The following is a 25,042-nucleotide window of genomic DNA, read 5'->3' on the forward strand; positions in this document are numbered from 1 at the left end:
TCAACACGCTTTGGGGTAGAGAGATGGGTCCTAGTGGCTTAACCACTCATCACATCTACCTTTGTGGAATGAGGCTGCAGCTTGCGACCATGGAGCTGCTGCAGCCTAGAGGCCACACTAGTGGCCATTAGTATCTGTGTTGCTGCTCTATATCTGGGAATGTGGGAGGCAGGCAGGATTTCTTTTCCTTGATCTCTATGGAATTCTGACTCCAGTTGTACAAAGGGACCAGGGTTTGACACAAACTTAACAGTCAGTGACTTAATGTCTTTTTTATTATTATTATTATTATTTTATTATTTTATTTAAATACTCAACAAGACAGTGAAGCTAAATAGTCTAATTGTGTTGCCTAGACTAAGTGAAATTTAAAACTTTAATGATTTAGTGAATAGTAAACTATTGTTGGTTATCAAAAGTGTTGCTAATAACAAAGGTTAAAAGCCCTTCCTTAGTTGACAGTGTCACTTTGAGTGTGCCTTTCCCTAGGCTAAATCTATTTATAAAATTCTAGCTTCAGGATTCAAATGAAATTTAAAAATGGAGGTTTTCACTCCATCCCTACTTGCTGTTTTGCATATGTGGGTGATAGATAATGGGTAGCTTGCAGTGAATAACATGGTGAAAGCTGGTGTTCTAGAGGCTTTTCCCATAGTTAACATTCCATTGCTGCTTGTGATGATAAAGGTTCACAGACTATTAGAAATCTCTGATAAAATTGTTCTTTATATTTAGTCTGCGAAAGCTGCTACAGTGTTCCAGCTGTTAAGAACCACGAAATTTCCTTTTAGCTTATGCATTATGAAAACTAGGCATGCACAAAAACATTGTTGGAAAAAATCAATCACCACTATCCTTTTTGATGGGAGAAATTTTATTTTTTAAATTCAAAAGCACATACAGATTTTTATAAAAATTAGAGTAGTGTCCTCCTGTTTCATTAAAACTTACACTTTGGGTGATTGTCACCACATACAAAATCTGGCCAGAAAATGTACCTTGAGTAATAAGGGGCTTTAGCCAAACACTTGGCAGCTTTGCGGTCACATTCACACACTATTTTTTGGCATTTGTCTTCTAGTGAATCTGGAAAAGAAAATGAAAACAAAGTACAAATGGTTCTTAAAGTAATTAAAGAACATCAAATGGTAACAGTAAGCAGTAAATGTAGTATTCAGAAAATTGTCCTGAATGTTAGTTTATTCCTGTATAATTTAATTTTTGTAACAAGCCTTTTATTTTAACCAATTGTGATTTCTTTCCTCCTCTACTGTTCTTTACATATTTTGAAATGTTGTGCTGTACTTGATTAGTGGTAAACCAGAATTCTCCCAAATTACTGGGCTAGACTGAACCTAGATGATGATGATGATACCTCCCTGCAGATGGAGATAGTGGGAGGAGAGGAGAGAGGATTTGTGAGCAATCCCATCTGCAGAGCTCATTTTAGCTGAGTAATTAATTCTGCTAATTATGTTGGGAGGAGCAAACCCTCAGTGAAGAGTTACCTTTTAATCCTCTGATGTTTACAAAATGGAGAGATTTTATTAGTTTAACTCCTCTTCAGAAAGGAGTAATGGTAATTGTTTTGTATTCTCCCTCTGCTCTAGTCAGAACTGTGTGAGAGAAGTGGCTCTTAAATACATACAGAGAATGAATGCCCTTGTAAAAGATGTAACATTAAAAGTTTAGACTTACGTACTATAAAATTGAGTTGCAAAGGTGCTAGACTTCTACAGTAAACTTAACTCACTCATTTATACAACATGACTTGTTAAATAGGCTGTTGAATATAGTGTGCAAGGTGCAATTTAACCTTACAAAAACTTGTTTCCTGTGTCTTTCACAAAGGTTTTGTTTGTAACTGTCATGTTGCAGTAACATGGTCTTTTTATTTTCTCCAACTCTGGTATTTGATCAGGTATTTGTAGTATACAGTGACCTGTAGAGAGCAAGTTTCAGAGTAGCAGCCGTGTTAGTCTGTATTCGCAAAAAGAAAAGGAGTACTTGTGGCACCTTAGAGACTAACAAATTTATTTGAGCATAAGCTTTCGTGAGCTACAGCTCACTACATTGGATGAAGTGAGCTGTAGCTCACGAAAGCTTATGCTCAAATAAATTTGTTAGTTTCTAAGGTGCCACAACTACTCCTTTTCTTTCTGTAGAGAGCAAGTACAACAGTCTTGGAGGACCTACTTATATCAGGTGGCTTCTGACACTGTTAAATCAAAGTTGAATTGAGAAGCATAGAGTGGATCTTTAACTCTGTCCCTGAGTCACTCCAAGGTGTTGGCACAGTAACAGTTAAGATCTAGTCCATGCTATGAAATGGACCTGTGCTTGAAACATAACCATGTTAGATCTCAGAGCAGGTTACATCTGTAGAATAGACAAGATCTTAAATGAGAAGAATGCAGAACAGCACTCTCCCTTTCCCACCCCAAACTTTGCCTCCTTTCTGGCATGTCTGGCACCCTAAATTTAATACTTTGTATATCACAAGCATGCAGTTAACTTATTTTGGCTGTTACTAGAAGGCTTTTGAGGCCTTTAGACCATATTTTTTAAAAAATGGTTAAAATGTGTTGGTTAACATTTGTAATCCTACTGTAGAAATGGTTTAATACCTTTTTTTTAAAAAAAAGTGATAAGTCCATGGACACCTAAAATTGATCAAAAGCACTGGCTGGTTAATAACTTTAAAATAGTGCATCTTAAACATGACTTATTGTCATAATCTAGACATGTCCCCCAATGCAGCATTACATACATTTAAATATGCTAGATTAAAACTAATTCTCAAATGCACCTGAGCAAAACAAATTAAGTTCAAAATGTGCCCTTTCTATTGGCTAAATATCATATCTGTAAGAAGGAGTAAGTGACAGTAAGAAACCTACTGGCGAGACAACTTCCTGTTTCATATCAGTGTCCATATTTTTGTGTGGTGCCAATAGTAATTGCTTTCTAGATGGCTACAGGGTTTTTGTTCCCAGGGTTTACCTCTGCAGTAACAATACAGTTGGAACTACAATTACATGCGAGGTAAATTTTGTCTTACAATTTGTCAAATACTACAGCATGTTGTGTTGCCAAGTTTTATGTAATCTTGTAATGAAAAACTTAGTTTAAGCAGGTAGAATTAAACTTGCTGAGACCACGAATACTAAGTTTACAACTTTTGTGGGCTTAATCCTTCCTTCTTTTGGTAAACTTAATCACAGAATAACCTCTTCAGCTTCTGTTTTGCTTTACTATTCTCTGCACAGTTATAAAAATAGGGGGTCAGGTGACCAAATGAAAGATAGAAAGCTAAAAGATAGGTACAAGTTACTGAGTCTGGACAAAGATATTAAACAAATTACTATCTGTTAACTTCCAGTCTCTGTAGTGTGTATACTTGGTATTAGAAAGGTCTCCCCCCTTTCCCAATCTTCACTCTTGAAACCAGAACCAATTTTATGTCAAAATTTAGCTACATAAATAGAATATAATCTTCTCTAATTTACAGTGGGGTCAGGTGTATGATGGCAAAGCATGCTTCCCTCTAGGTGTATCAAATTAAGTTGGTAACAATAATAATGGAAGAATCAACACGCACTCTCTTGATTGATAGTGATTGGAATCGCTATTAGCAGGTATAAAAACTTTGTGGAAGTCGTCTTCAGGAAGGATTAATAACCTCCAAGACTGACTTCTTTAAGTAGTTTTCAAAGTAACTGCAATTAAGATATTCATCAGTAAACTAGGTAGAGATGGGAAGAGAGAACAGTAAAGATTTAACAAAAGATACATAAAATAATTGTGGCTGTAGGAGTTATACCATACACATTGCAGAATTACTGAGACAATTTACATTGTAATGTTTGGCTACTGTTGTAAAATTGAGAGCGAAGTTTTACAGAAAACCTTCCTCCCCACTTCAAACATTTAAGTCATAATTACAGCAAAATTTTTCCACTCTGAATCTTATTGTGTGCTGTCAATCTGAGTGAAGTCTTTGATTTCTAATGTCATTACTTTTGATTTAATCTGAGCAAAATTCTGTCTAGGTAACATAACTTTAGTTCCCATATTTCAATCTTTGTTTCTGGCTCTCCACTAAAGATATTTCTAGCGGCTGAAGGGAAATAATTTGTCTTCCTTCCAAGAGAAGGAAACTTGAACAGTACTCATAATTCTATTCTGCCTCTTGAAGGTATGTTAAAGCTTACAGCTGAAACTCTGGTGCATTGAAAAAAATTGTTTAAGCAGCATTTTTGTTGAGCATGCATATTCTAAATGTGAATCCCATGTAGTTCCTCTTTCACATTAGTTTTCCTTATCCAAATTTTAGGGCTCAATGAATTCCTATCCTGACTTCTATGGGAGATTTTCCTGTGGGGCCTGATGCATTAATTTAGGAAATGAGTACTTGATCAATTTGACAGACTGTAGCTATTGTATAACCAGATTGTTTTGCTTTTCTTAATTTTACATGGTTTTTATCAGCTGGTCTTGTCATTACTTAGCATTCCCCTTCTGTCCTCCCATAGTTTAGCAAATGTATTGTAGTTTAAATCTTACGGGAGAAAAAACACATTATCAAGATGCTGTGAGCAAGAAAATAATGACCCAAGGAATTCTGAAGTATGAATTTCTACGTATTTTCAAAAAGAGAGTGCGGTTTTTGTGTGGCCTGTGGGCATGTTGCTCCCATATGTAATGTAGCGCATTATTACGTATACTAAAGCAGTGGTTCATAAATTATAGCCACGACTAAGTGGAGGCTTAGTCCCATTAGGCTGCAGTGTGAAACATTTTCGGAACCCAGCAGCAAGGAACTAGTAGCTGGGAGGAAAGGTGGCTTATGGAGTGTGTGTGTGTGTGTTATTTTGTTTTTGGGGGTGGGGAAAAAGTAGGCAAAGAATGGAAAAATTGCAGAATCACTGTACTAAAGTGCATGGAAATGACAAACATCCCAGATATGCTTATGTTCATTTTGAATATTCAGATGTGGAGAAGCATTTCCCACTATGTGTAAATTGTAAGATGCATTTGAAAGTACTTCAGTTTCTGAGTCTACTATTGGCAGTGGCTTCTTGATGATGAAGATTCAATTTGTGATCATAGCATTGTAGCATAGTGTGGTTCTAGTAGCATGACAGAATGCAAAATTGTATGTGATTGGTGATTAACTTTTTAAAGTTGATTGTATTGCTGTACATAAAAGATTGGTTATGTATACCCAGTCATAGAAAAATCGTCAGTTTGTGATCCCTCATTTTAAAGCTGTGGTTATTTTGAATCTCACTGAAGCTGAAACTTTAGAAATGAACAAATTTAGGAGCATTAGGAGTGTTAATAGAAATGGTGCAAAGAAAGAAGGGCCAAAAACAAAGAAAGGAGGACAAAATAAGGAAGTTACAAGTAGCAGACTGGCATTGTGGTGGTCTTCCATGGACATGTGCCAGAAAGGGAATAGAGTTAATTACTCACCACACACAGCAGCATTGTCTTCACATTCCCAGTTATAGCTCTCTATCTTGGGCTTACAGCCTGCTTGCTCTGCTTTACTGTAGCAGCAGTCATGCTTAAAACAGCACCTGACAGCAATAAAAAGATGGATTTATGTTTGTCTCACTATAATATTGTGTGGTCATGTAATGTTTGTAATGCTTTTGTTGGCACACTTCCCTATTACCACAGTACACTCTCACTATAACAAACCTGTTGGGATCCATTCCTTTTTGTTATAGCCAGGGGTTCTTTATAGCGAAAGGACAATCGAAGGAACGAAACTGCTGGAGTAAGTTAATGAAGTTGCCTTAGATAAAGGAGTTAGCATAATTAATAAAATAATAATGATACTTAAGGCTAGGAATTGGTCACAGAAGATGATTTTAGGTGATCTATGCATCTTCAGCCATGGTAGCGAGGGTCAGGCTGTCGGCCCCTGCCGCAGCAGAGCTTCAGCCCTGGGAGGCTGGATGTGGGCCCACTCCTTAGTTTCTGCCCTTGGGCTTAACGTATGATGCCGCACAAAAATTGTGCATGCATGTGCAACATCCTTTTTTTACAGTACTGTACTGTAGTTGGGATCCAGGGACCACTACATTATAGCTGAAGGTCTGTAATAATGAAGGGAGTTATAGCGAGGGTGTACCGTACATAGGCTGTGCAACCACAAAACACTGAATGTCTCCATGAACAAATTCTTCTAGATCCAGTCAAGAGTCTTAATGAGAGAATAGGTAATGGGCTTTAAATGTAGTATAGCACTTGAGCAACATTCTTTTGCCATGTTTATTCATATATCCTAACCACTACTGAAGAAAACAGGCAGAATATCTAAGATCCACATTAGCTAATCTAGCTGCGTGTGTATTTTTTTGCTCTCAAATGATCCTATCAGGATATTTTGGCAGTATTCTCTAATCACAGTGAGCTTTGTGTCTCCCAGGAAACTGCCGAGTGACAGGGCCCAGTCACACTACAGCTACGTCCACACTACACCCCTCTTTTGGTAGCATGTAGTGCATTTATGTAGCTCCCGTGTCTGCTGGAGGGAGGGGTTCAGCATCAGGGAGCTGGCAGAACCTTGCCCCACTGCCAGAATTTTTTCCTGCAGTGCGGAGAAGGGCTTCAGCAGCGGGCTGGCAGCTGGAGGCTACATTGCTACAAATAGCAATGTGTCTGTTGAGGCGTGGTTTAGGCAAGCAGAGTAAAGACAAGTCTGAAGAGTGCAGGTATTAGTGGAGTACATATCCTACGTGGCCCATAGCCCCACACACTCAAGTATGTACTCCCTTCAGGTGTGTCTTTACTTGCCTAAGCTGTGCCTCACTGTCTCCATTGCTATTTATACCTGGAGGGGGTTACATGGATATGTACACTACACATCATGAAAAGTGTGCAGTATAATAGTACCCTGGCACAGTTGTCTGCCACAGTTAAGGGCATCCATTTTTGGTTTTTATTACTAAAGAAGATAAGACAGTAAGGTCTATTATGAAATAGTATTGTTTAAATAAAGACATTACTTAAGCTATACTGTACTGACCCTTAATTGTGGTAGAGAACCAAGCAATTCTTGTAGAGTGTTTGGCCCTACAGTGAACAGACATGACTACTGTTTAATCAGAATAAAAGCAGAATTGTTGCTTAATTGGGATTTATTTGGACAGCACTGCTGAATTAAGTTGGTAAGTGTCATTTAGTGAATGAAATTGAGTTGCTAATTTAGAAAAAATTTGGGGATAACTCAAAATGACTCACCCTTCCTGTTTGGTTTGTTTTTTTTAAAAGCCTTCATAATTAACACGGCTAATATAGAAAAGCTATATAGGAAATAGTATTTTATTGTAAAATTGCTAGCATTTCGTAAACCTTCTTGATTCTTAAGTCACTACTCTTGCAACAACCTTTGACAACTGGGGACATTTTGGGGGGCTCTGGAATTAGGCGGCTGTAGGCTCTGCTACAAATTCTGGAGTCTTAACTATGCAATAATTACTGGTACATTCTTCTCTGTTCAGATGGAGAGTCGGATGCGTTAGTGAGCCCTTTTTGTTCAGTGATGACATCTGGTCTTTTCTGGTGACAAACAAATATAGTATTGTAGTGCGTATATGATTTTTTTAGATAGTTCCTAGATTGGCATGATTCGCTTTTTAGGATCTGGACCTACAAAGATTAAAAAGTAGTGCTTTGACTTTCAGCACTATCAAGTTTTTATTTTTGTCTTGATTTTACAAATTGCTGCCAACAGTGAATAAACAAGTGATTTTTTTTTTTTGCTATAATTTGTTAAACTAATACTTGGCAGCTCAACATGACCCTTCATCTAAAGATTGCAAAGTTTCACAATGCTCTTGTGGTGTAGGTAAATATATGTATTTGACAGATAAAGAAACAAAGCACAGAAAAAATTGGTGACTTATCCAAACTCCCTCAGCAGGACTGGGGTAGTCAGAAATATAGGCCAGAAAGTCATGGTTTTCTGCACCATATTCTAACTACTAGATTTTGCTGCTTCATGGAGTTAAAATTTACTATGTTTGTGGAAAAACAAAACAAGCCTTTGCCTAGCTGAAGTTTAGGAATTAATTTTAATTCATTTGTTTCAAATGCTTAAATACAAAAGTGTATTTAAGAATTGCTGTGTCTTGCTTTGATTTTATGAAAGTAACATAGCTGTAGGGATGTGATCAAAACATCAAAGAAATAAAACAGGGAGAATAAGAACTCAGCTGCCCTTTGTGAAGCCCAAGTCTTCATAAAGGTCTTGTACTTTCTAACTGCTGTCCAAATTGAGAAGCTCCGTAAAGAGATCTTAAAAACCAAGACAAAAGAAGGCAAGCTGTGTATCCACTAAACCCCATACCACAAATAGCTAGCCATATTTTATAAGCAGGAAGCTGGGTTGTCACCAGGGGCTCTTTATGGCATCTGAAAAAATATACCCCAGAATGAAGGATTTGAGGTTACAGTGACCACAAGCAAAGATAATACTCTTCTTTCCATCTCTATTCCTAATTTAGTAATTAAAGTAGCAATTACCTTCCATAGAATTGTCTACAAAATAAATGTCAGATGTTACATTCAAAAGCTTCAAATAACCAGCCACAGGATCATAACATTTACTCCGCCTACAGTCAAGATTTCAGTACAACAAAGGTGTTTAAAATGTGATGTTTGTATATTCTAGCCCTAAAGAAATATTCAAAATAAAGTTCTGCTTTCCTGTTGCTTACAATACCATTTACTGTTAGGGTACCAACATCCCGAATTTGTGGTGCAACAGATAATGCAGAGGAGGGGAGTGTCTTAGTAGGTTCATATTCCCAATGATTATCTTTAGAGCAGGCATTTTGTAGCTGAAAGATCAAAGTATGGTTACTACCAAGTGTAGTTTAAGATGTTGACATCCATATGGATCCCACTGTAACCACTCATGTGCACCTAACCAGATCTTATTTTTCACAGTGTCTTTGGGGCTATGCATGCTTGTGTTTATGTGCTTCCATACAAATCCAAGAGCAAGGAATTTTAATGAATCTGTAAACTCCTTATGACAGGAAATTACTAATATATTTGCTCTTTTTAAGAAAGAGGAGGGTGAGAGAGTAATCCAGGCAACTACAGGCCTGTTAACTTGACCTCACTTATATGCAACATCTTGGAACAAATTTGGAAAGAGAAAGTAGTTAAGGACATAGAGGTGACTGGGATAAAATACAATATGCCTTTTCAAAAGGTAGATTGTGCCAGACCAACCCAATCATCTTTGAGAAGATAATGTCTTTTTTTAGACATTAGATCTTCTGCATTTCCTTTATCTGGATTTCAGTAAGGTACTTGATACAGTTCCACATGGCAAAATAATAATTAAATTGGAGAAGATGGGGATTAATATGAGAATTGAAAGGTGGATAAGGAACTGGTTAAAGGGGAGATTTCAGTGTGTCATACTGAAAGATGACCTGTCAGGCTGGAGGGAGGTTACTAGTGGAATTCCTCAAGGAAGGTCTTGGGGCCCATTTTTATTATTGACTTGCCACAAAAAGCAAGAGTGTGCTAATAAAATTTGCAGATGACACCAAGTTGGGAGGTATTGCCAATATGGAGGAGGACAAGAATATCATACAAGAAAATCTGGATGACCTTGAAAACTGGAGTAATAGAAATGGGATGAAATTTAATAGTGCAAATTGCAAGGGCATGCACTTAAGGACTAACAAATCTTTTTGCTATAAAATGGGGATGACAGTTGGAAGTGATGGAGGAGAGAGACTTTGGTGTGTTGGTTGATCGCAGGATGACTGAATTGCCAAGGTGATGTGGCTGTGAAAAAAGGCTAATGTAGTCCTAAAATACATCAGATGAGGTATTTCCAGTAGAGACAGGGAACTGTTAGTACCATTATACAAGACATTGGTGAAACTTCATCTGGAATAGTGTGTGCAATTCTGGTCTCCTCTTTTAAGAAAGATGAATTCAAACTGGAACAGGTGCAGAGAATGGCTACTAGGATGATCCAAGGAATGGAAAACCTACCTTATGAGAGGAAACTCAGTGAGCTTGGCTTGTTTCATCATCATCCTGTTTCCATTATGCCTCTGGTGTTTAGGGCAGCAGCAAAGCTCCTCCAATGATGAGCACTGTCATTGCCAGGAGGTGTTAGAGACGGATTGGCCATATGCTTCAGATGGAAAATGATTCCATCACTAGAGTAGCAATAAGATGGACACATGAAGGCAAGCAAAAATGAGGCTGCCCAAAAATACATGGTGAAGAGCTGTGGAAGCTAAGCTGAAAATCTTGGGGCGTAGCTGGGGAACCATTGAAAGACTTACCAGAAACAGACAGGAACAGCTTGTTTAACCAAACCAAAAGAAGGCTCAGGGCAGATATGATTGCTCTCTATAAATACCAGGGAGCGGGAAGAGTCATTTAAGTTAAACAACACTGTGGACATAAGAATAAATGGATATAAACTGGCCATCAGCAAGTTTACGCTTGAAATTAGGCCAAGTTTTCTAACCATCAGAGGAGTAAAGTTCTGGAACAGCCTTCCAATTGGAGTAGTGGAGGAAAAAAACAAGTGGCTTCAAGACAGAGTTTGATAAGTTTATGGAGGGGATGGTATGAGGAGAAGGCCTACAATGGCATGTAGCTGATCTGCAACTGCTAGCAGCAATCATCTCCAACAGCTGGTGATGGGACCCTAGATGGGGAGGACTCTGAGTTACTACAGAGCATTCTTTCCCAGGTGTCTGGCTGGTGTCTTGACCACATGCTGACAGTCTAACTGATTCCCATATTTGAGATTGGGAAGGAATTTCCACCGGTCAGACTGGCAGAAACCCTGGGGTTTTTAATCTTCCTCTGCAGCATGGGGCACAGGTCACTTGCAGGTTTAAACTAGTGTAAATGGCGAATTCTCTGTAACTTGAAGTCTTTAAATCATGATTTGATGACTTCAGTAACTCAGCCAGAGGTTAGGGGTCTATTACAGGAGTGGGTGAGATTCTGTGGCCTACAATGTGCAGGAGGTCAGGCTAGATCAGGGGAGGGCAAACTATGGGCCAGATCTGGCCCGTCAAGACTTTCAGTCCAGCTTGGGGGATTGCCAGTCCCGTGGCGCAGCAGAGCTAAGGCAGGCTTCCTGGCCCTGCGCCACTCCTTGAAGTGGCCAGCACCACATCCTTGTGGCCCCTTGGGTGAGGCGGAGGGCTGTATGCTGCCCTCGCCTGCAGGCACTGCCACCGCAGCTCCCACCCCCAGGAGCCACTGCCAGACATGCTGGCCACTTCCGGGAGTGGCGCAGGGCCAGGGCAAACAGGGAGCCTGCCTTAGCCCTGCTGCATGCCACTGCGACCCCGGAGCTGCTGAAGGTAAGTGACGCTGGGCTGGAGCCCACACCCCAAACTCCTCCTGCACCCCACACTTAAACCCCCTGCCCTAAGCCCCCTAACCCTGTGCCTTGAACCCCCAGTGCACCCAAGCCCCTGCTCTGAACCCCCTCCTGCACTCCGCACCCCTCCTGCACCCCAGCCCCCTGCCCTGAGCCCTCAACCCCCGTCCTGAGCCCACTCCTGCACCTCACACCCTTCCTGCATGCCAACCCCTTGTCCTGAGCCCCTTCCTGCACACTGCACCCCCTCCCACAGCCTACACTCCCTCCCGCACCCCAACCCCTTGCCCCAGCCCTACATTTAAGGTTCTGCATACAATTTCCCCACTGAGATATGGCCCTCGAACCAAAAAGTTTGCCTACCCCGGGCTAGATGATGATGGTCCCTTCTGACCTTAAAGTTTGAGTGATAAAGGGTGGGTCAGCCACAAACGTTCCTTAGCTCCCTTGCAATTCCTTAGCTACAAGGGCTTTGACTTAAAAAAGCAGGGATGGCACATAGGTCATAGAATCCACACTTACTACAGCATCTCTAAGAATCACAATTACTGTAGGCCAAAATCTTGTTCAGTCATCACTGTCACTTCCAGATTCACTCAGCAGCAAGTCATTTCTTAGTGTATTCATCATATGGCCACCACTTTCTTGAGATTTGTTATGACTGGCATCTATGTCACGGTTGGCCTGTTGTGGTATGGCAGACATAGCAGGCTGTGGCTGCAAGTATGGCATTGACATAGGCAGAGAAGGCTTAGCCCCCTCATCTTCTGACTCACTAGAACTATTTTCACTACTGGATGAGGAGGAGGAGGAACTTCTTGATGTCTCTATTTCGAAAAATTGAGGCCTTTGGCCCTTGTAATAAAGCAGGGCCCTGGACATGTATGAAGCTTATTTACTGATGACTGCAGCTGAGAAAAGACCACCTGTAGAATAATACTGGTTCACAGGAAATTCTGAGAACACTTTAGGGATGAATCTTGGGTGCAGTTTAATCACCACTTTGTAATCATGGAAGGATATATGTTGCTGTCCTGCCAGGAGAGCTTGCAGTTCTCACTCTCAATGTTGGCGTGATGGCTATGAGAGAGACTTGTAATGGTGAGGTGGTATAACGAACATTACATTAACTGTTTGAATTGAGATTCCAGGAGCTCTAGAACCACATCAAGCTTCCATGTGGAAGCAGGATCTCTAACCATAGGGCAGGCATGAAGAAGGCCCTTGAAGAATCTCAATACCGTGGAATATGAAAAGATTGATTGTGACTGTATTAGGGTGTGACATGCTGCTATTGCTGCCAGATGGACTTCAGCTCCATTTAAAAGGCTAGGCCTGCTTGCTTCAGCAGCAGTATGCAGTCCAGAATCTTTGGTATTGGGGCCTCCACTGGCTTCACATTGAGTTCACCCTGACCTGCCTGCATGGAAAATCTTTTTCCACTTCAAGAAGTAAGGCTTCCTAGTGGAGGGTTTGACACTGTAAAACGATCTCTTGGACCTGCAGGGAGTAATTTTTAGCAGTCCTGCTCAACCACCCGACATCTAAGTCATCAGAAGCAGTAATTGGGCCTGGGAGCAATATTTAACTATAGGTTTATGAAAACATGTGTGAACAGGTGAGAAGGCATATGGGGAAATGGGTGGGCATATGTAGGTGGTCTGATAACCCACTACTGGCAGAGGCAATTTTGACCATCATGACCATAGCTTGGATATGATCTTGGAGATCGGTGGGAAGATTTACTTTGCTGGTGTCAACGACTGCTGTACAAGGCACCTAGAAGGGAGCCAGAGCTCATATCTCCTTTGGAGCAGAAATTCCTGCACTTGGCATTGTCTGCCATGGCAAACAGTGTATTGTGGGAGTTGCAATACCAATGGAATATCAGTTCCAGGATGGATTTCTTCAGTGACTGCTGACAGCTGGTTGCCACGTTCCTTATCAAAAAGTCCACCAGATTGTTGCTGACACCTGGTAAGTGCAGAGCTATCTTAGTCACTCCATGCTGACTGCACCATTCCCAGAACTATAGCCTCCCCTGCAGAAAGGGGATGATGATCAAGTGCATCCTTGCCCACAGTAAATCAAGTATTTCTTGTGGGCCAAATGGATGGTGATATGCAAATTGGAGCAGTGACCTCATCTTGAGTTTGGAGCAATGGGATGATGGAGGCAAGTATTACCATTCTGAACTTGTGATGCTGTATATATTTGAGTCTGCTGAGGTCTAGTATAGGATGGTGCCCCTTTATTTCCTCTAGATAAAGGACTCTGATGGGTCTGGCACCATAGTGCCCCTTTGTGGCAGGGGTTGATGGGGTGTTGGGGCCTCGCCACTCAAGTTCCCATGCCCGTTCCAGTTCCAATGGGCGTTCCAATGTGGCCCAATGGCCGGTTTCCCCATGCTCACCCTGTGGTCGGGGCAGCGTGGCCCAATGGCCAGAGTCCATCTAGCTTGCCCTGAGTATCCAGGCAGTGTGGCCCAACGGCCAGAGTGGTAGGGGGACCCAGGCCCGCCCTCTCCAGGGTCCTGACCAAGGGCTCTCCTATTGGCGGGGTTTCCCCTCGCGCTTAGCTTGGTGGTGATCCGCCCACAGCACGCCGAGCATCAGTGCAGCTTTAACGCTGCTTGTCTCTAAAGTTCCCTTGGGTCACTTTCTACCCTCAACATTGTGTTCTCCACATCGGGGAGCAGGGCCTCCGGTCCGTCCCCTCCTGTTGAGACCTCCGTCTGGGACGCCGGGTGCGTCCCGGCTTGGCTGGATCCTGGAGCGTTGGCTGTCCCTCCTCGGGAGCTGGCAGTGTGTCTCTCTCTACTCTGGTGGTCAGCCTAGACTGAGTACCTTTGCAGGCTTTTATACCTATTCTCCAGTTGGAGCATGCCTAGCAGGGCTTCCGGGGCGGGGCTTCCTCTGTCAGAAAGGAAAGGTTAACCCCTGCGGTATCAGTGCGGGGCCACTCTGCCCTGTCACAGACTCCCTTTGTTGTACCTAGGGTATTTTCTGGTCTAGTACTCTGTGGTAAAACTGGGTATGCAATCTCTCGTGTGTGGTGATTGAGGGTATGCCTTTCAATAGGGTGGAAGAGCATAGATTCCAAAAGAGCATAGGTTCGCTGTGGAATATAGGTAGGGGGTCTCCTTAAATCACAGAGAAATCACACAATTTTTACAGGTTTGTCATGGCATAAATAGCATGTTTCAAGGATGTAACACACCCTTACTGACTAAAGTGCTGTGCTTCGCTAGCATGCCTTCAGAGCTGCATGCCCGGGCAGGAGCTGCCACTATCTGCTCGGCTTTCAGAGCTGGGTGACCCTAGACCATATTTCACAGGGGAGACCAGATTTCCCAGCTCTGAATTTGATAAAGTCTCATATTTAGGGGTCTCAGTCCATTTGCTGAACTGCTACCAACATTTGAGGAGTTAATTCTAAATTGTGGCTTGTACCTTACAAGGGAATGTCCCAAGATTTGGCACCTTGGTGCTCTTTGAATGATCACCATGGTGGTCATAGATTTGGGTGCCTTTTAGGCTGAACTGACTTTTTATGATGTCTTGGCTCCTCTGCTCTTGTAAGGAAGCTTGGGCAGGAAGAACATCTCTCTGTGCCTATTTGGCCCACTGACAAGAATATCCTTCCAGCTCTTCATTACAAAAGGCAAAAAGGCTGCATTTTATCCTTGTGATAACATTACCATCATTTCTGATATACAGAACTCAAAAAGGGATGAGCTTTAAAACTTCCTCTGAGAAGATGGATTATAAAATGAAGTCTGGGACACTCGGTCAAACAATAACAGTAGCAAAGCGGTGAACTCATCCTATAAAGTTAGTACAACTCACTGAGCGGAGTTCAAAGGCAAGGAAGACTCGTGTAAAAATTTCATTGCAATGGAATTTTAGCACTCTGAAGCTACACCTTGCCCACTGGGCCAGATACTGCCTCTATTTATACACCCAACTAGTGTTAAATAGGCTAAATTCTTACCTGATTTACAGCCTATTTTATTCTCTCCCCTACCGTTCTCGTGTTAAATCCAGTATTTTGGTTAAATATAAATGTGTTCTCTTACCAGTCTACTTTATCCTTGGGCCAGCCTTGCCCTCCCAGACCACAATAGCATCCATAACGTAGATAGGCAAAAGGAGTACGTCCTGTGCTGCATTTAATGGCTCCAGCTAATTCAAGGATTCCTCTTCGATTCCTAGAATGTTTTTTTTCCCAAAGCACCTTTATAATCTAAAGAAAAACCAAGATGCTTCACTCAGTATCTGAATAATTTTTCCGAGAATGTTCACTATGCACTTATTTAGAGCTTCAGTTATTTGAAACTGTTAATGTGGTCTTTACTCTGTTAGAGGTTTTAATGTTTAAATGCTGGTTTTTTAACCATACTACTAAGAGCATAGTAAAGTGGTAATCTCATGCTTCCTACAGAGGCCTTGTGTTAAGGTTTTGCACTAAGACTCTGGTCATCTGGGTTTAATTGCCAGCTCTGCCACAGACTTAAAAATTAGGAAGGATTTGGAGTGAACTCTGCCTGCCAGGTCCTCCTCCAAAGGCCATGGCAGCTCCTCCTGGGGCTGTGGACCAACAGGAAATGTTGATCCAGCAGGCTTTTGGGGGAGGAGGTGCAAGCTGGTCTGTTTCTGTCTGGCTTGACGGGGAGCTGCAGTTTGGGGGGAGCCTGTGCCACTGTTGGGGCAGGGTGCCCAATTCATGGGCTCCTGCCTATTCCAGAATGTGATGGTAACTCCTTTGCAGGGACCCCTGGCAGGGGAGGAATAGGGCTGGATGTGGGGCAGGGAGGATTTCTTTCCTGGGTTTCTAACTGTTATAATTATAATTACGACCTTAGCTCAGTGTAACTTGCAGTGTTACTACAATGGTATACATGTGTTGGGCAAGACTCTTGCATAATCAGTCTTTGGATAGTGTATATACAGTTGTAGAAACACAGTAGTGAGTTCAGCATAAGAACTCTTAATTATGATTTTTTGTTTGTTTCTACCTGACTATGCAGTTAAGATTTCATAGCTGCTTTGTGTCCATTAACTAAAGTGAAATGGATGGTGCGAATTCCTTGGGGATACCAACTTGGACCCCTAGCCCTTTGGGGAGGGCAGTAATCCCACAGGGCTGGCCCCCCTTATTTTTATTGCAAAAATAGACCTCCACTACAGTATGTCTAGATGTCTAGATCATTAGGAACTTTTTTACATACCACTCAATTATAAGTAACAAGAGCTGAATTGTTCATTGGAGTAGAATCCTCTGCATTATTAAATAAAATTGGGTCATGTAGTGGGGAGGATATGTTGGCTTTAAATTCCATTGTATAATCTGACAGATTATCAATCATTATGACAGACTTACTCATTATGACAGACTCTACTTAGACTTCAAAGGAAGACTATAAATGACCCTTAGATGAGAGGATTGGAATAGAGTTTGACTGACAGTTATGACCTCAAGCATTGGGATGTTGGAATATAGGCAGAGCCCATTATAATTGGAGAGAGAGAGAGAGCTAGAATGTTGGAACTGTAATCTCCAATTTACCAGGACTGTAATTATAAGATTTAACGTACCTAACTAGGCTTTTACTTATCCAGGATATGAGATAATTCATTTATTTGATTTACTAATACACTACAGAACTTCCAAACCTAAGTAGTGCTGCAACCCAGTGTGCCAGGTTGCAACACCCAGAACAGGGAACCAGCTCAAAGGGCATGAATTGCTGCTGCAGAGTGAAAACCAGTCCCTCCTCCCTCCCCTGACCACCTCTCTGCACCATGCTGCGATTAGGGTTGTGCTGGGGCAGAGGGTGCTGCTGCAGATGGTCTGTGCCCCTCAGCAGGGTGAGGATGAGGACGTAGAGTTCACCCATTGAACCAGAAAGCTTTATCTGCTACAGGAAATAATTTTTATTTACACTGAGGTCTAAGGTGCATAACTTTATAAAATTTATGATGCATAACTAAATAAATTTACAGAAGCCCATTATAACACTGCCTATTCTTCAGGCTGCTTGACACTTCCCATTATAAGACCCTGTCTTCAGTTGCTTACAACTTTTGCCAATTTTTAATCCTTTGGGCTGAAATTTTCCATATTGGGGGTGTCACTCACACATATATTGGGGTGTGTTACTCAGATACAATTTTGTTTTAAACATTTGAGCCACAACAGTTCAGCCACTTCAGAGATCAAGCCTACAGGTTGTTTTGCAATGTTTAAAAAAAATTCTAATTAACTTTTCTCTGAAAATCTCTGACCCCCTTGTTTTAGAGCAATGATTAGTAATTTAGCAGGGGGAGCCCTTTGTGTCATGGATATGCCTTTTTACTTCCTTGTGAAAATCTGTCCAAATTGGCCAAGTTATACACTTCTGAAAAATGTTTCCACATGCCTAGTAGAGACTTCCTAGACTTCTAACAGTTAATATTTTTTCAAGATTCAATGCATGCTCAAGCTTCACAGCTCCTAGTACTGACCAGATTGTTCATGTGCTGTCTCCATAGAAAGAAAAGGAGTACTTGTGGCACCTTAGAGACTAACAAATTTATTAGAGCATAAGCTTTCGTGAGCTACAGCTCACTTCATCGGATGCATAATAAAATAAATTTGTTAGTCTCTAAGGTGCCACAAGTACTCCTTTTCTTTTTGCGAATACAGACTAACACGGCTGCTACTCTGAAACCTGTCTCCATAGAGTGACTCGCGTGCCTGAGGCTTCTGGAGAAGCTGGGTCTTCTCTGTAATTGTTGCTCAAGAGTGGGCTTGGTTGGGTGATGACCACAGAACTGAGAGGAGAGAGCTTGTCTCTCCAATGCTCTCAATGTCCCCCCCGCCCCAAAGAAGCCCAGGCAGCATAAAAAAGGAAGCCATCTGACTTGAATACGGAGGGGACCAGAGCCAGACTTGGAGACTGTGTGTGTGTGTGTGTGTGTGTGTGTGTTTTGGGGGGGAGGGGGATTGGGACAAGGAGCCTAGTAGAACCTTCATTGAGTCCCATTGCGCATTTGCATTAGTATAGAAGAATTCTTCTTCTATAGTATGTGATCATGTACTTAGACTGTTTTCCACAAGACCCCTGCCTCATTCAGGGCACAGGCTGGAGTCTGTAAATGTAGAGTCATGCTATAATGAAGGAGACTGTCTGTCTGTAAGATCCCTGATTCATTTGTTGCAGAAATTGGGAGGTATGTAGTGAATCAGGCAGGGGATTGCAGGAAGAGAAAGGACTATCTCATGGTTAAGGTAGTTAAATGCTTCCCTGGAGAACTGAATTCTATCCCTGCTTCTGCCACAGAGTTCCTAGGGCAGGAAAGTCACTCAAACCAAACTTCTCACTTGTGGTCATTAACTGTGTTCCTCATTTTGTGGGTACCCAACTTGATACCCTGGGTCTACTCTGCAGCAGAGCTGAGCACTCAGCTGCAACTGAAGTTCATGGGAGCTGTGCTTTGAACAACTGAAATCCTATATAAAGCTAAGTATTTGGGGAAATCAGGTCCTAGGTGTCTCAAGTGTGGCATCCAAACCTATGGATACTTTGGATCTTACTCTCGCTCTCTCTCTCTGCCTCAGTTCTCCATCTGTAAAATGGGGATAAGACACCCCCCCTCATCTCATGGGGTGTTGTGGAAAATAAAATCATTAATGATTGTAAAACACTCATGCTGTATTAAAGAGCACTACAGAAAACCCCAGGATAAAAGTGAACATGGAATTATTAGAGCAGGGTCTGAAAATGTGCAGTAAATTGAGCAATAAGGAGAAAATAAAATATTTAATAACTGTTCACTAAGTGAGCACTGTTCCTTCTGGACAATGAATATGGGAGGGGTCCTGGGGAAAAACAGTACATAATTAAAAACTATATCATAATGTGCCCACATAAGGGGGCTGACTTAAGGTTGTACAGGCAATCTTGATTCTGGCATTTCCTAATCTTTGATTCTAGCATTTCCTAATATTTTGACTTTGACATCTTAATATTTTTAATAGTTTTATATATGCTCCACATGAGCTATGGATAAATGTGTAGGTCTGCAATATATATTTTGTTGGGATCTGCAATCTTTAGTTTAAAGTATTGTTATGTAAATCTCTTGTATATAGCACTGATTTTTTTTTAGGTGTGTGTGTGTGAGAAATGCAAAACCTACTTTATATTCACAACCTTAAAGTTATAGTTAGCAACCCAGAAGGCAAGAAACTGAAAAGCTCTGAGTGCCAGCTGTAAAGTGTCCGCATTACAAATATTCTCTCTGAAGTGGTAGATCATTTTTCAATACTACTTGGACTATCCATTTTTCATTTTGGCTGAGTTATACCTTACCCAAAAACTTTCCACCGCTCCTTGAACTAGTGATTTGTTCCTGAAATAACACAAATTATCGTGCTTTACCCTCACGCCCTTCCTACTCCAAAAAGGCAGCTCATCCTCGCCCAGAGTTATATTTGAAAGTGTCAGACGATTAAAAAAAGAAAGGGTGTACTTGTGGCACCTTAGAGACGAACACATTTATTAGAGCATAATAAATGCTCCAGAGGGGGCTTGGCTGGGGGCCGAGCGCCAGGACTGAGAGGAGAGAGCCTCATGCTCTAATAAATGTGTTCGTCTCTAAGGTGCCACAAGTCCTCCTTTTCTTCTTACGGATACAGGCTAACGGGCTGCGACGCTGGAGCCTGCCAGACGATTGTAACTGCGCTCGCCCCAGCGTATGCAGGAACCCGTGCAGCACAGGTTTTGCCTTCCGTGAAACCGAATACAGCCCAGCTCCCCGCTGTGAGGCGATGCCTGGAGGAGCCCGTAGAACTGTGTGATTTCTCACTCACTCTACCCCTGAACGTTTCACTCCGGCTTCCCTCTCTCCGCTCCGGGGGGGTCTCTCTCCTTCCCACCTTCTGTTGAACCCGAACTGGTTTCAGACCAATGGGCTCAAGGCAGCTCCCCTGTGTTCGGTGCAGTTGGTCCCGGCGAAATGGCAGGTCCGCGGCCGCCAGCTCTCCACTCACCCGTCTGAAGCAGGAGCAGCAGAGGCAGCAAGAAGGCCAGGCGCCGGGGTCCCATGAGGGGCGCCGCGGAGCCGTGCGGGTGGCCGGCAGCCGGGGGTGAGTCGCTGCGCGTCTGTCTCCCTGGCGCTCAGCCTGGGCTCGCGGTCCCTGCAGAGGCTGCTGCGCACAGCGAGCGGTGGGTGGGTGAGGACAGCCTCTGCCGCCTATAAAGGGTTGCCCTCAGCCGGCCCCCCTGTTCCTCACGGCCCCAGGGTGCAGAGCGTGAGGCCCTGCCTCGGCTCCATCTCGCCCGTGGGGAGGGGCGCCTGCTGCTGCGTCATTCAAGGGAGAGAGACTCGTGCAGCGCTGGCACCGTTCCCTTGGGCAGCAAGAGAGCCGCGCCTGGGCTCCATGGCCAGACTGTCGGCTCCAGGGCCCTGCTCCTCAGGGACAGTCCGCTCTTGCAGCTGTAGGGTAGCTTGGTACTATTTCTGGAGACTTAGCGAGCTGTAGCTCACGAAAGCTTATGCGCTAATAAATTTGTTAGTCTCTAAGGTGCCACAAGTCCTCCTGTTCTTTTTGGGGACTTACTATTCATCATCATTGTAATAATTCCACAAATGCTCAAATGCCCCAGCACAAGAGCATAAAATCTTGTAAGTATCAGAAAATGCAGGGGACAAATATTAAGACCTCTGCATGCATCAGTTCTGTGTGCAGTCAGATACTCTGCTCTCTGCTGTAGGCTCCTACTTACCCACACTCTCTCTCCAGGCACCAAAGGGGGATTTGGGGGTGAGGGAGAATACGGATTTTAAGGAACTAAGTATAGTCTTATATTATTTCTATTGTGGCAGTGCCTAAAGTCCATAAACAGGGATTAGAACCTATTTATACTCCACACTCTACAAAGCAAGAATACAAAGATCGTCCCATCCCCAGAGAGCTAGCAATCTCGGATTTAGACAATATGTAACAGGTGAACAACATGTTCTAAACAGAAAAAGCAGTTCAGGAAAAAAAAAAGTGGCAAAGGTGTTGGAACCGCTAGCCAGACAGTGGGTCTGGAAGACCTTTGAATTCTCCAGAAGGGGAGGACCTTAGTGACCTGGCCAGAGGGCCTACCCACAAAGAGGAGACTTTTGTGCTTGAGAAGCCAGAAATTAGTCTCTTGTTTGTCAGGAAACTTACTTGGCTACCAATTTTTGCAATTAATGGAGTGCTAGTGAAGTCTAGCCTCTGACAGTTTAACCACCGTGTCATCTTACATTATTACTACCACTGGCTTAGCTGCTGTAATATTGGCTACTTGTCTGAGTTTTTTTCCTAGTGTAGCCTCAGCCTTAGCAATGGCTCACGTCAGCAGGAACTGCAGGCAACCAAAAAGTCACCTTGCCTTGACCTAATGACAAATCTTCATGTTTAGGGTCAGGGTGTTAATGTTTGAGTGAGAGAGGTGGCACAGACAGGAGACAGGGTCTGAAGTAGAGGAATGCTAAATGAGGGGAGGAGCAGAGGGACAGAAGATGGAAATGGGAGTGGAGGTAGGAGAGACTCTTGGTATTTAAGAGAAGCTTATAGAAAAGTAGAGAAATTAAAAATTTAATAAAAAGACTATCCTAGGGAGCACATGCTGTGTTTTTTCTGGCTATTTTTAAATGGACACTGTTAACTTTTATAAATCACATGTAAGTACATTTCTTTATCTATGATACTAATACATCTTAGATAATAAAGTGTGAAAGCATTTTTAACATTCCATTTGTTTGTCATTTTGTATTCGGTTTACTTTTCACGTATCTCAGGTTGGGCAATGAAAAGGAATGACATGTCCACTTTTTGCTATAATTACCTCTTCAAGTTCTTAGTATTGCAAAGTGGGTTTCCAGTGTAGGGAGATGTTGCATCTGTTTTTAAAATAGATGTTTTCATTAGAATTGTGTTAAATTTTGAAAATTCCATTTCCTATAGTGTGACTGTGTGGCAGGCAAAATAATAGCAGTAATGGTGCTCAATGAAATCAAATACAGAGTTTTATGTTAATGAAATATTAAGGTTTATCCTATTCAAACACTCCCTTGTTAGGAAATGAAAAAGTTGAGGCTCACATAGTGATCTTAATCTGACCATATTGCATATATGGGATATTCTGAACTGCTTTTGTGTATGAGACCTTATATCAACACACTTATAACCTTCATATGTAACTGAGCTAATCTTACTATTAGAATCCTAACTTCTGCATTTCCTATATGTATATTGAAATTTGTAACCTTATTATGTTAATATATAATTTTATTTCCTCTTTCAGAAGAGTTAAAAAGATAAAACACTAATTGTCTATAGTCAATGTAAATCCTGGGAAGATTTGCAGAGGACATAATCCTTCTTTGATTGTTCCAATGTCCTGTTAAGAAATTGGGGAAAGATATCCCCTGTTTATTACACGTTCCACCCTCAATTGTTTATGGTACAAAACACTATTTATTCTTTATGGTCTTTTGGGGAAAATACATGTGGCATACAGTTGAAAACATACATTCACTTCTGTGGAACATCTGCCACAAATGAACTAGAAGTGTATCTGTGTTTTTTAAAATGCAGCTTTTGTTTTGTTTCTCAGTCTCAAGGATCTAGTCCACCTATCTCTGCCGTTATGATGGCTTACTCCAGGGGCCTTTTCATGCTCCTGTTTTGTGCATGGATGCTACCAGGGTAGATTTGGCATCTGAATGTGAAATACAGATGTAGCTGACCCTGTAATTTCTTCACACTTGCTCCTTGGGATAGGAACTTTGTCTTTCTGTGGCCATTGTACAACAATGAGTATCCTGCTGATGCTAAGCTAATTATAACAAGCTGTCCCTTTTATGCAGTATGCATTTCCACTGCCTTTGTAAAGATCTCAAGCAGATAGAATATATATTGCAAGATAGTCCATTATAACCCTTCACAGTAACTGATTCAAGGCTGCTGTATTTAAACCTGTGCCATAGATTGAGAGGAAGTACTTATTAAAGCAGGACACGGTTTTGTGTGCCACACATTTTTCAAAGCAGCCTGTAATTTTGGATACCCAATTTTAGACACCTTGGGTGTAATTTTTCAAAGGTGCTGAGTAGAGCTGGTTGAAAATTTTTTCATCACTTCTGATGAAAAATGTCCTTTCTACAAAATGAAAGTTTTTCACAGGTTTAGGAAGGCAGCAACCTGGTTCCTGGTTGAGGAGAAAGTTGAGAAACACTGAATTCTAGTCTACTTCCCTGCACTGAGCAGGACTAAGAATTATCTATACCAGTGATTCTTAATAGGTGGCCTGGGGGCCAAATGTGGCCCACCTGGGCTTCCTTTATGGCCTGCCAGCTAACCTTTTTTAAAAAAAAGTTTGTTTTTTTTTTAAATGAAATTTGCTGCCCGAGCACCACCACCTGGGGCGGAACTCAAAGGGTGCCCAAATACAACTTTGGCCAGGGCACTATTTTCCCTAAGGCCAGCCTTGGCTGCCACCCATTTTTTCATTAGTGATGGAAGTGGAGCAAAAAGTGAATGCAAGTGGGAGTAAACATTGCAAAGTTGATGGTGAAAACCAAGCTTTTAACCCAAACTGGCCATTTGCTTTTCTTTAATTATGCCATCTCATTTAAATGCAAAACCTTTGTGTTTAATATGCCAAGCCACTGTATCCGTCTCTAAGGTTGTCAACGTGAGGCGCCACTTTCAAAGCACAGTAACTTCAATGCAGCCTATCCTCCTGGCAAGGTTGCAAGACATGACAAAATTGAAAATCTGAAGTCTTTGTATCACACTTCAAATGTCATTCTCACAACATCAGCAACTGCACAAGAACAAGCAATAGCTGCTTCTCTTCGAATAATGTGGACACTAGCTAAAAAGAAGCCTTTCCTGGGAGCTGAGCTTGTGAAGGAGTGCATGTTGGAAATGCTGGAGGAGTTTTTTTCTGGAGATAAAAACAAAGGTGACATTATGAAGCCAGTTCTCCTGTGTGATTCCACAGCAGTGCAAAGATTGGAGGTAATTTACGAGGATTGTTTGTCAGTACTGCTTTCTGATTTAAAAAATGCCAAATACATATCCCTTGCTGTGGACGAATCAAGCAACAGCTATCACTGTCAGATTTTATTATGGTGAAATTTTTAAGGAAGAATCTTTGTGCTCAGTACCATTAAACCTACACCACAGGAGACAGCATTTTTGAAAAAATCATGTAAGGATAAGGGGTTTTCCTGTAACCATATTGTAAGGTTTTGTCTGTGGCCATATTAGAAGAGCAGCAGCCATTAGCCAAGAAGCAGGAAGTCACATCCTCACATTGTGTTAATGTGTAATTTAGATGCAATGTAATATCAGGCTGTGAAGAAGGAAATCCTGTCCTAATAGCACCCACTATCACTAGCTAAAGAAACAGATCTTAAGATGGTTAAAGAAAACTTAGTTTGATAGTGTACTGTCTGGCAAGAAATCACTTATCAGTAGTGGTTATGAAATCCTCATTTCTTTATTGTTTTATCTTTATAGTCCCCACTTCTCTATTGTTTGTATGATCTGTCTGGTTCTTTGTTTGTTGGTTACATAGTTATTTTCCTAGGTGTAAATTAATTAAGGTGGTGG

At 41.8% G+C, this 25,042-nt stretch overlaps 1 protein-coding gene across 1 annotated transcript; it reads right to left on the reverse strand.

The window, feature by feature from the left end:
• Positions 1-856: 856 nt before the first annotated feature.
• PLA2G10 (phospholipase A2 group X) lies at positions 857-20,740 on the reverse strand. The gene is given in 5 exon segments (XM_038420766.2): positions 857-1,086; positions 5,479-5,585; positions 15,477-15,622; positions 15,624-15,643; positions 20,435-20,740. Coding segments are annotated over 5 exon segments (474 nt in total). The 5' UTR covers positions 20,490-20,740; the 3' UTR covers positions 857-940.
• Between the last annotated feature and the right edge of the window lie 4,302 nt (positions 20,741-25,042).

Source organism: Dermochelys coriacea, chromosome 10 (assembly GCF_009764565.3).
Source record: "Dermochelys coriacea isolate rDerCor1 chromosome 10, rDerCor1.pri.v4, whole genome shotgun sequence".
Taxonomy (NCBI): domain Eukaryota; kingdom Metazoa; phylum Chordata; order Testudines; family Dermochelyidae; genus Dermochelys; species Dermochelys coriacea.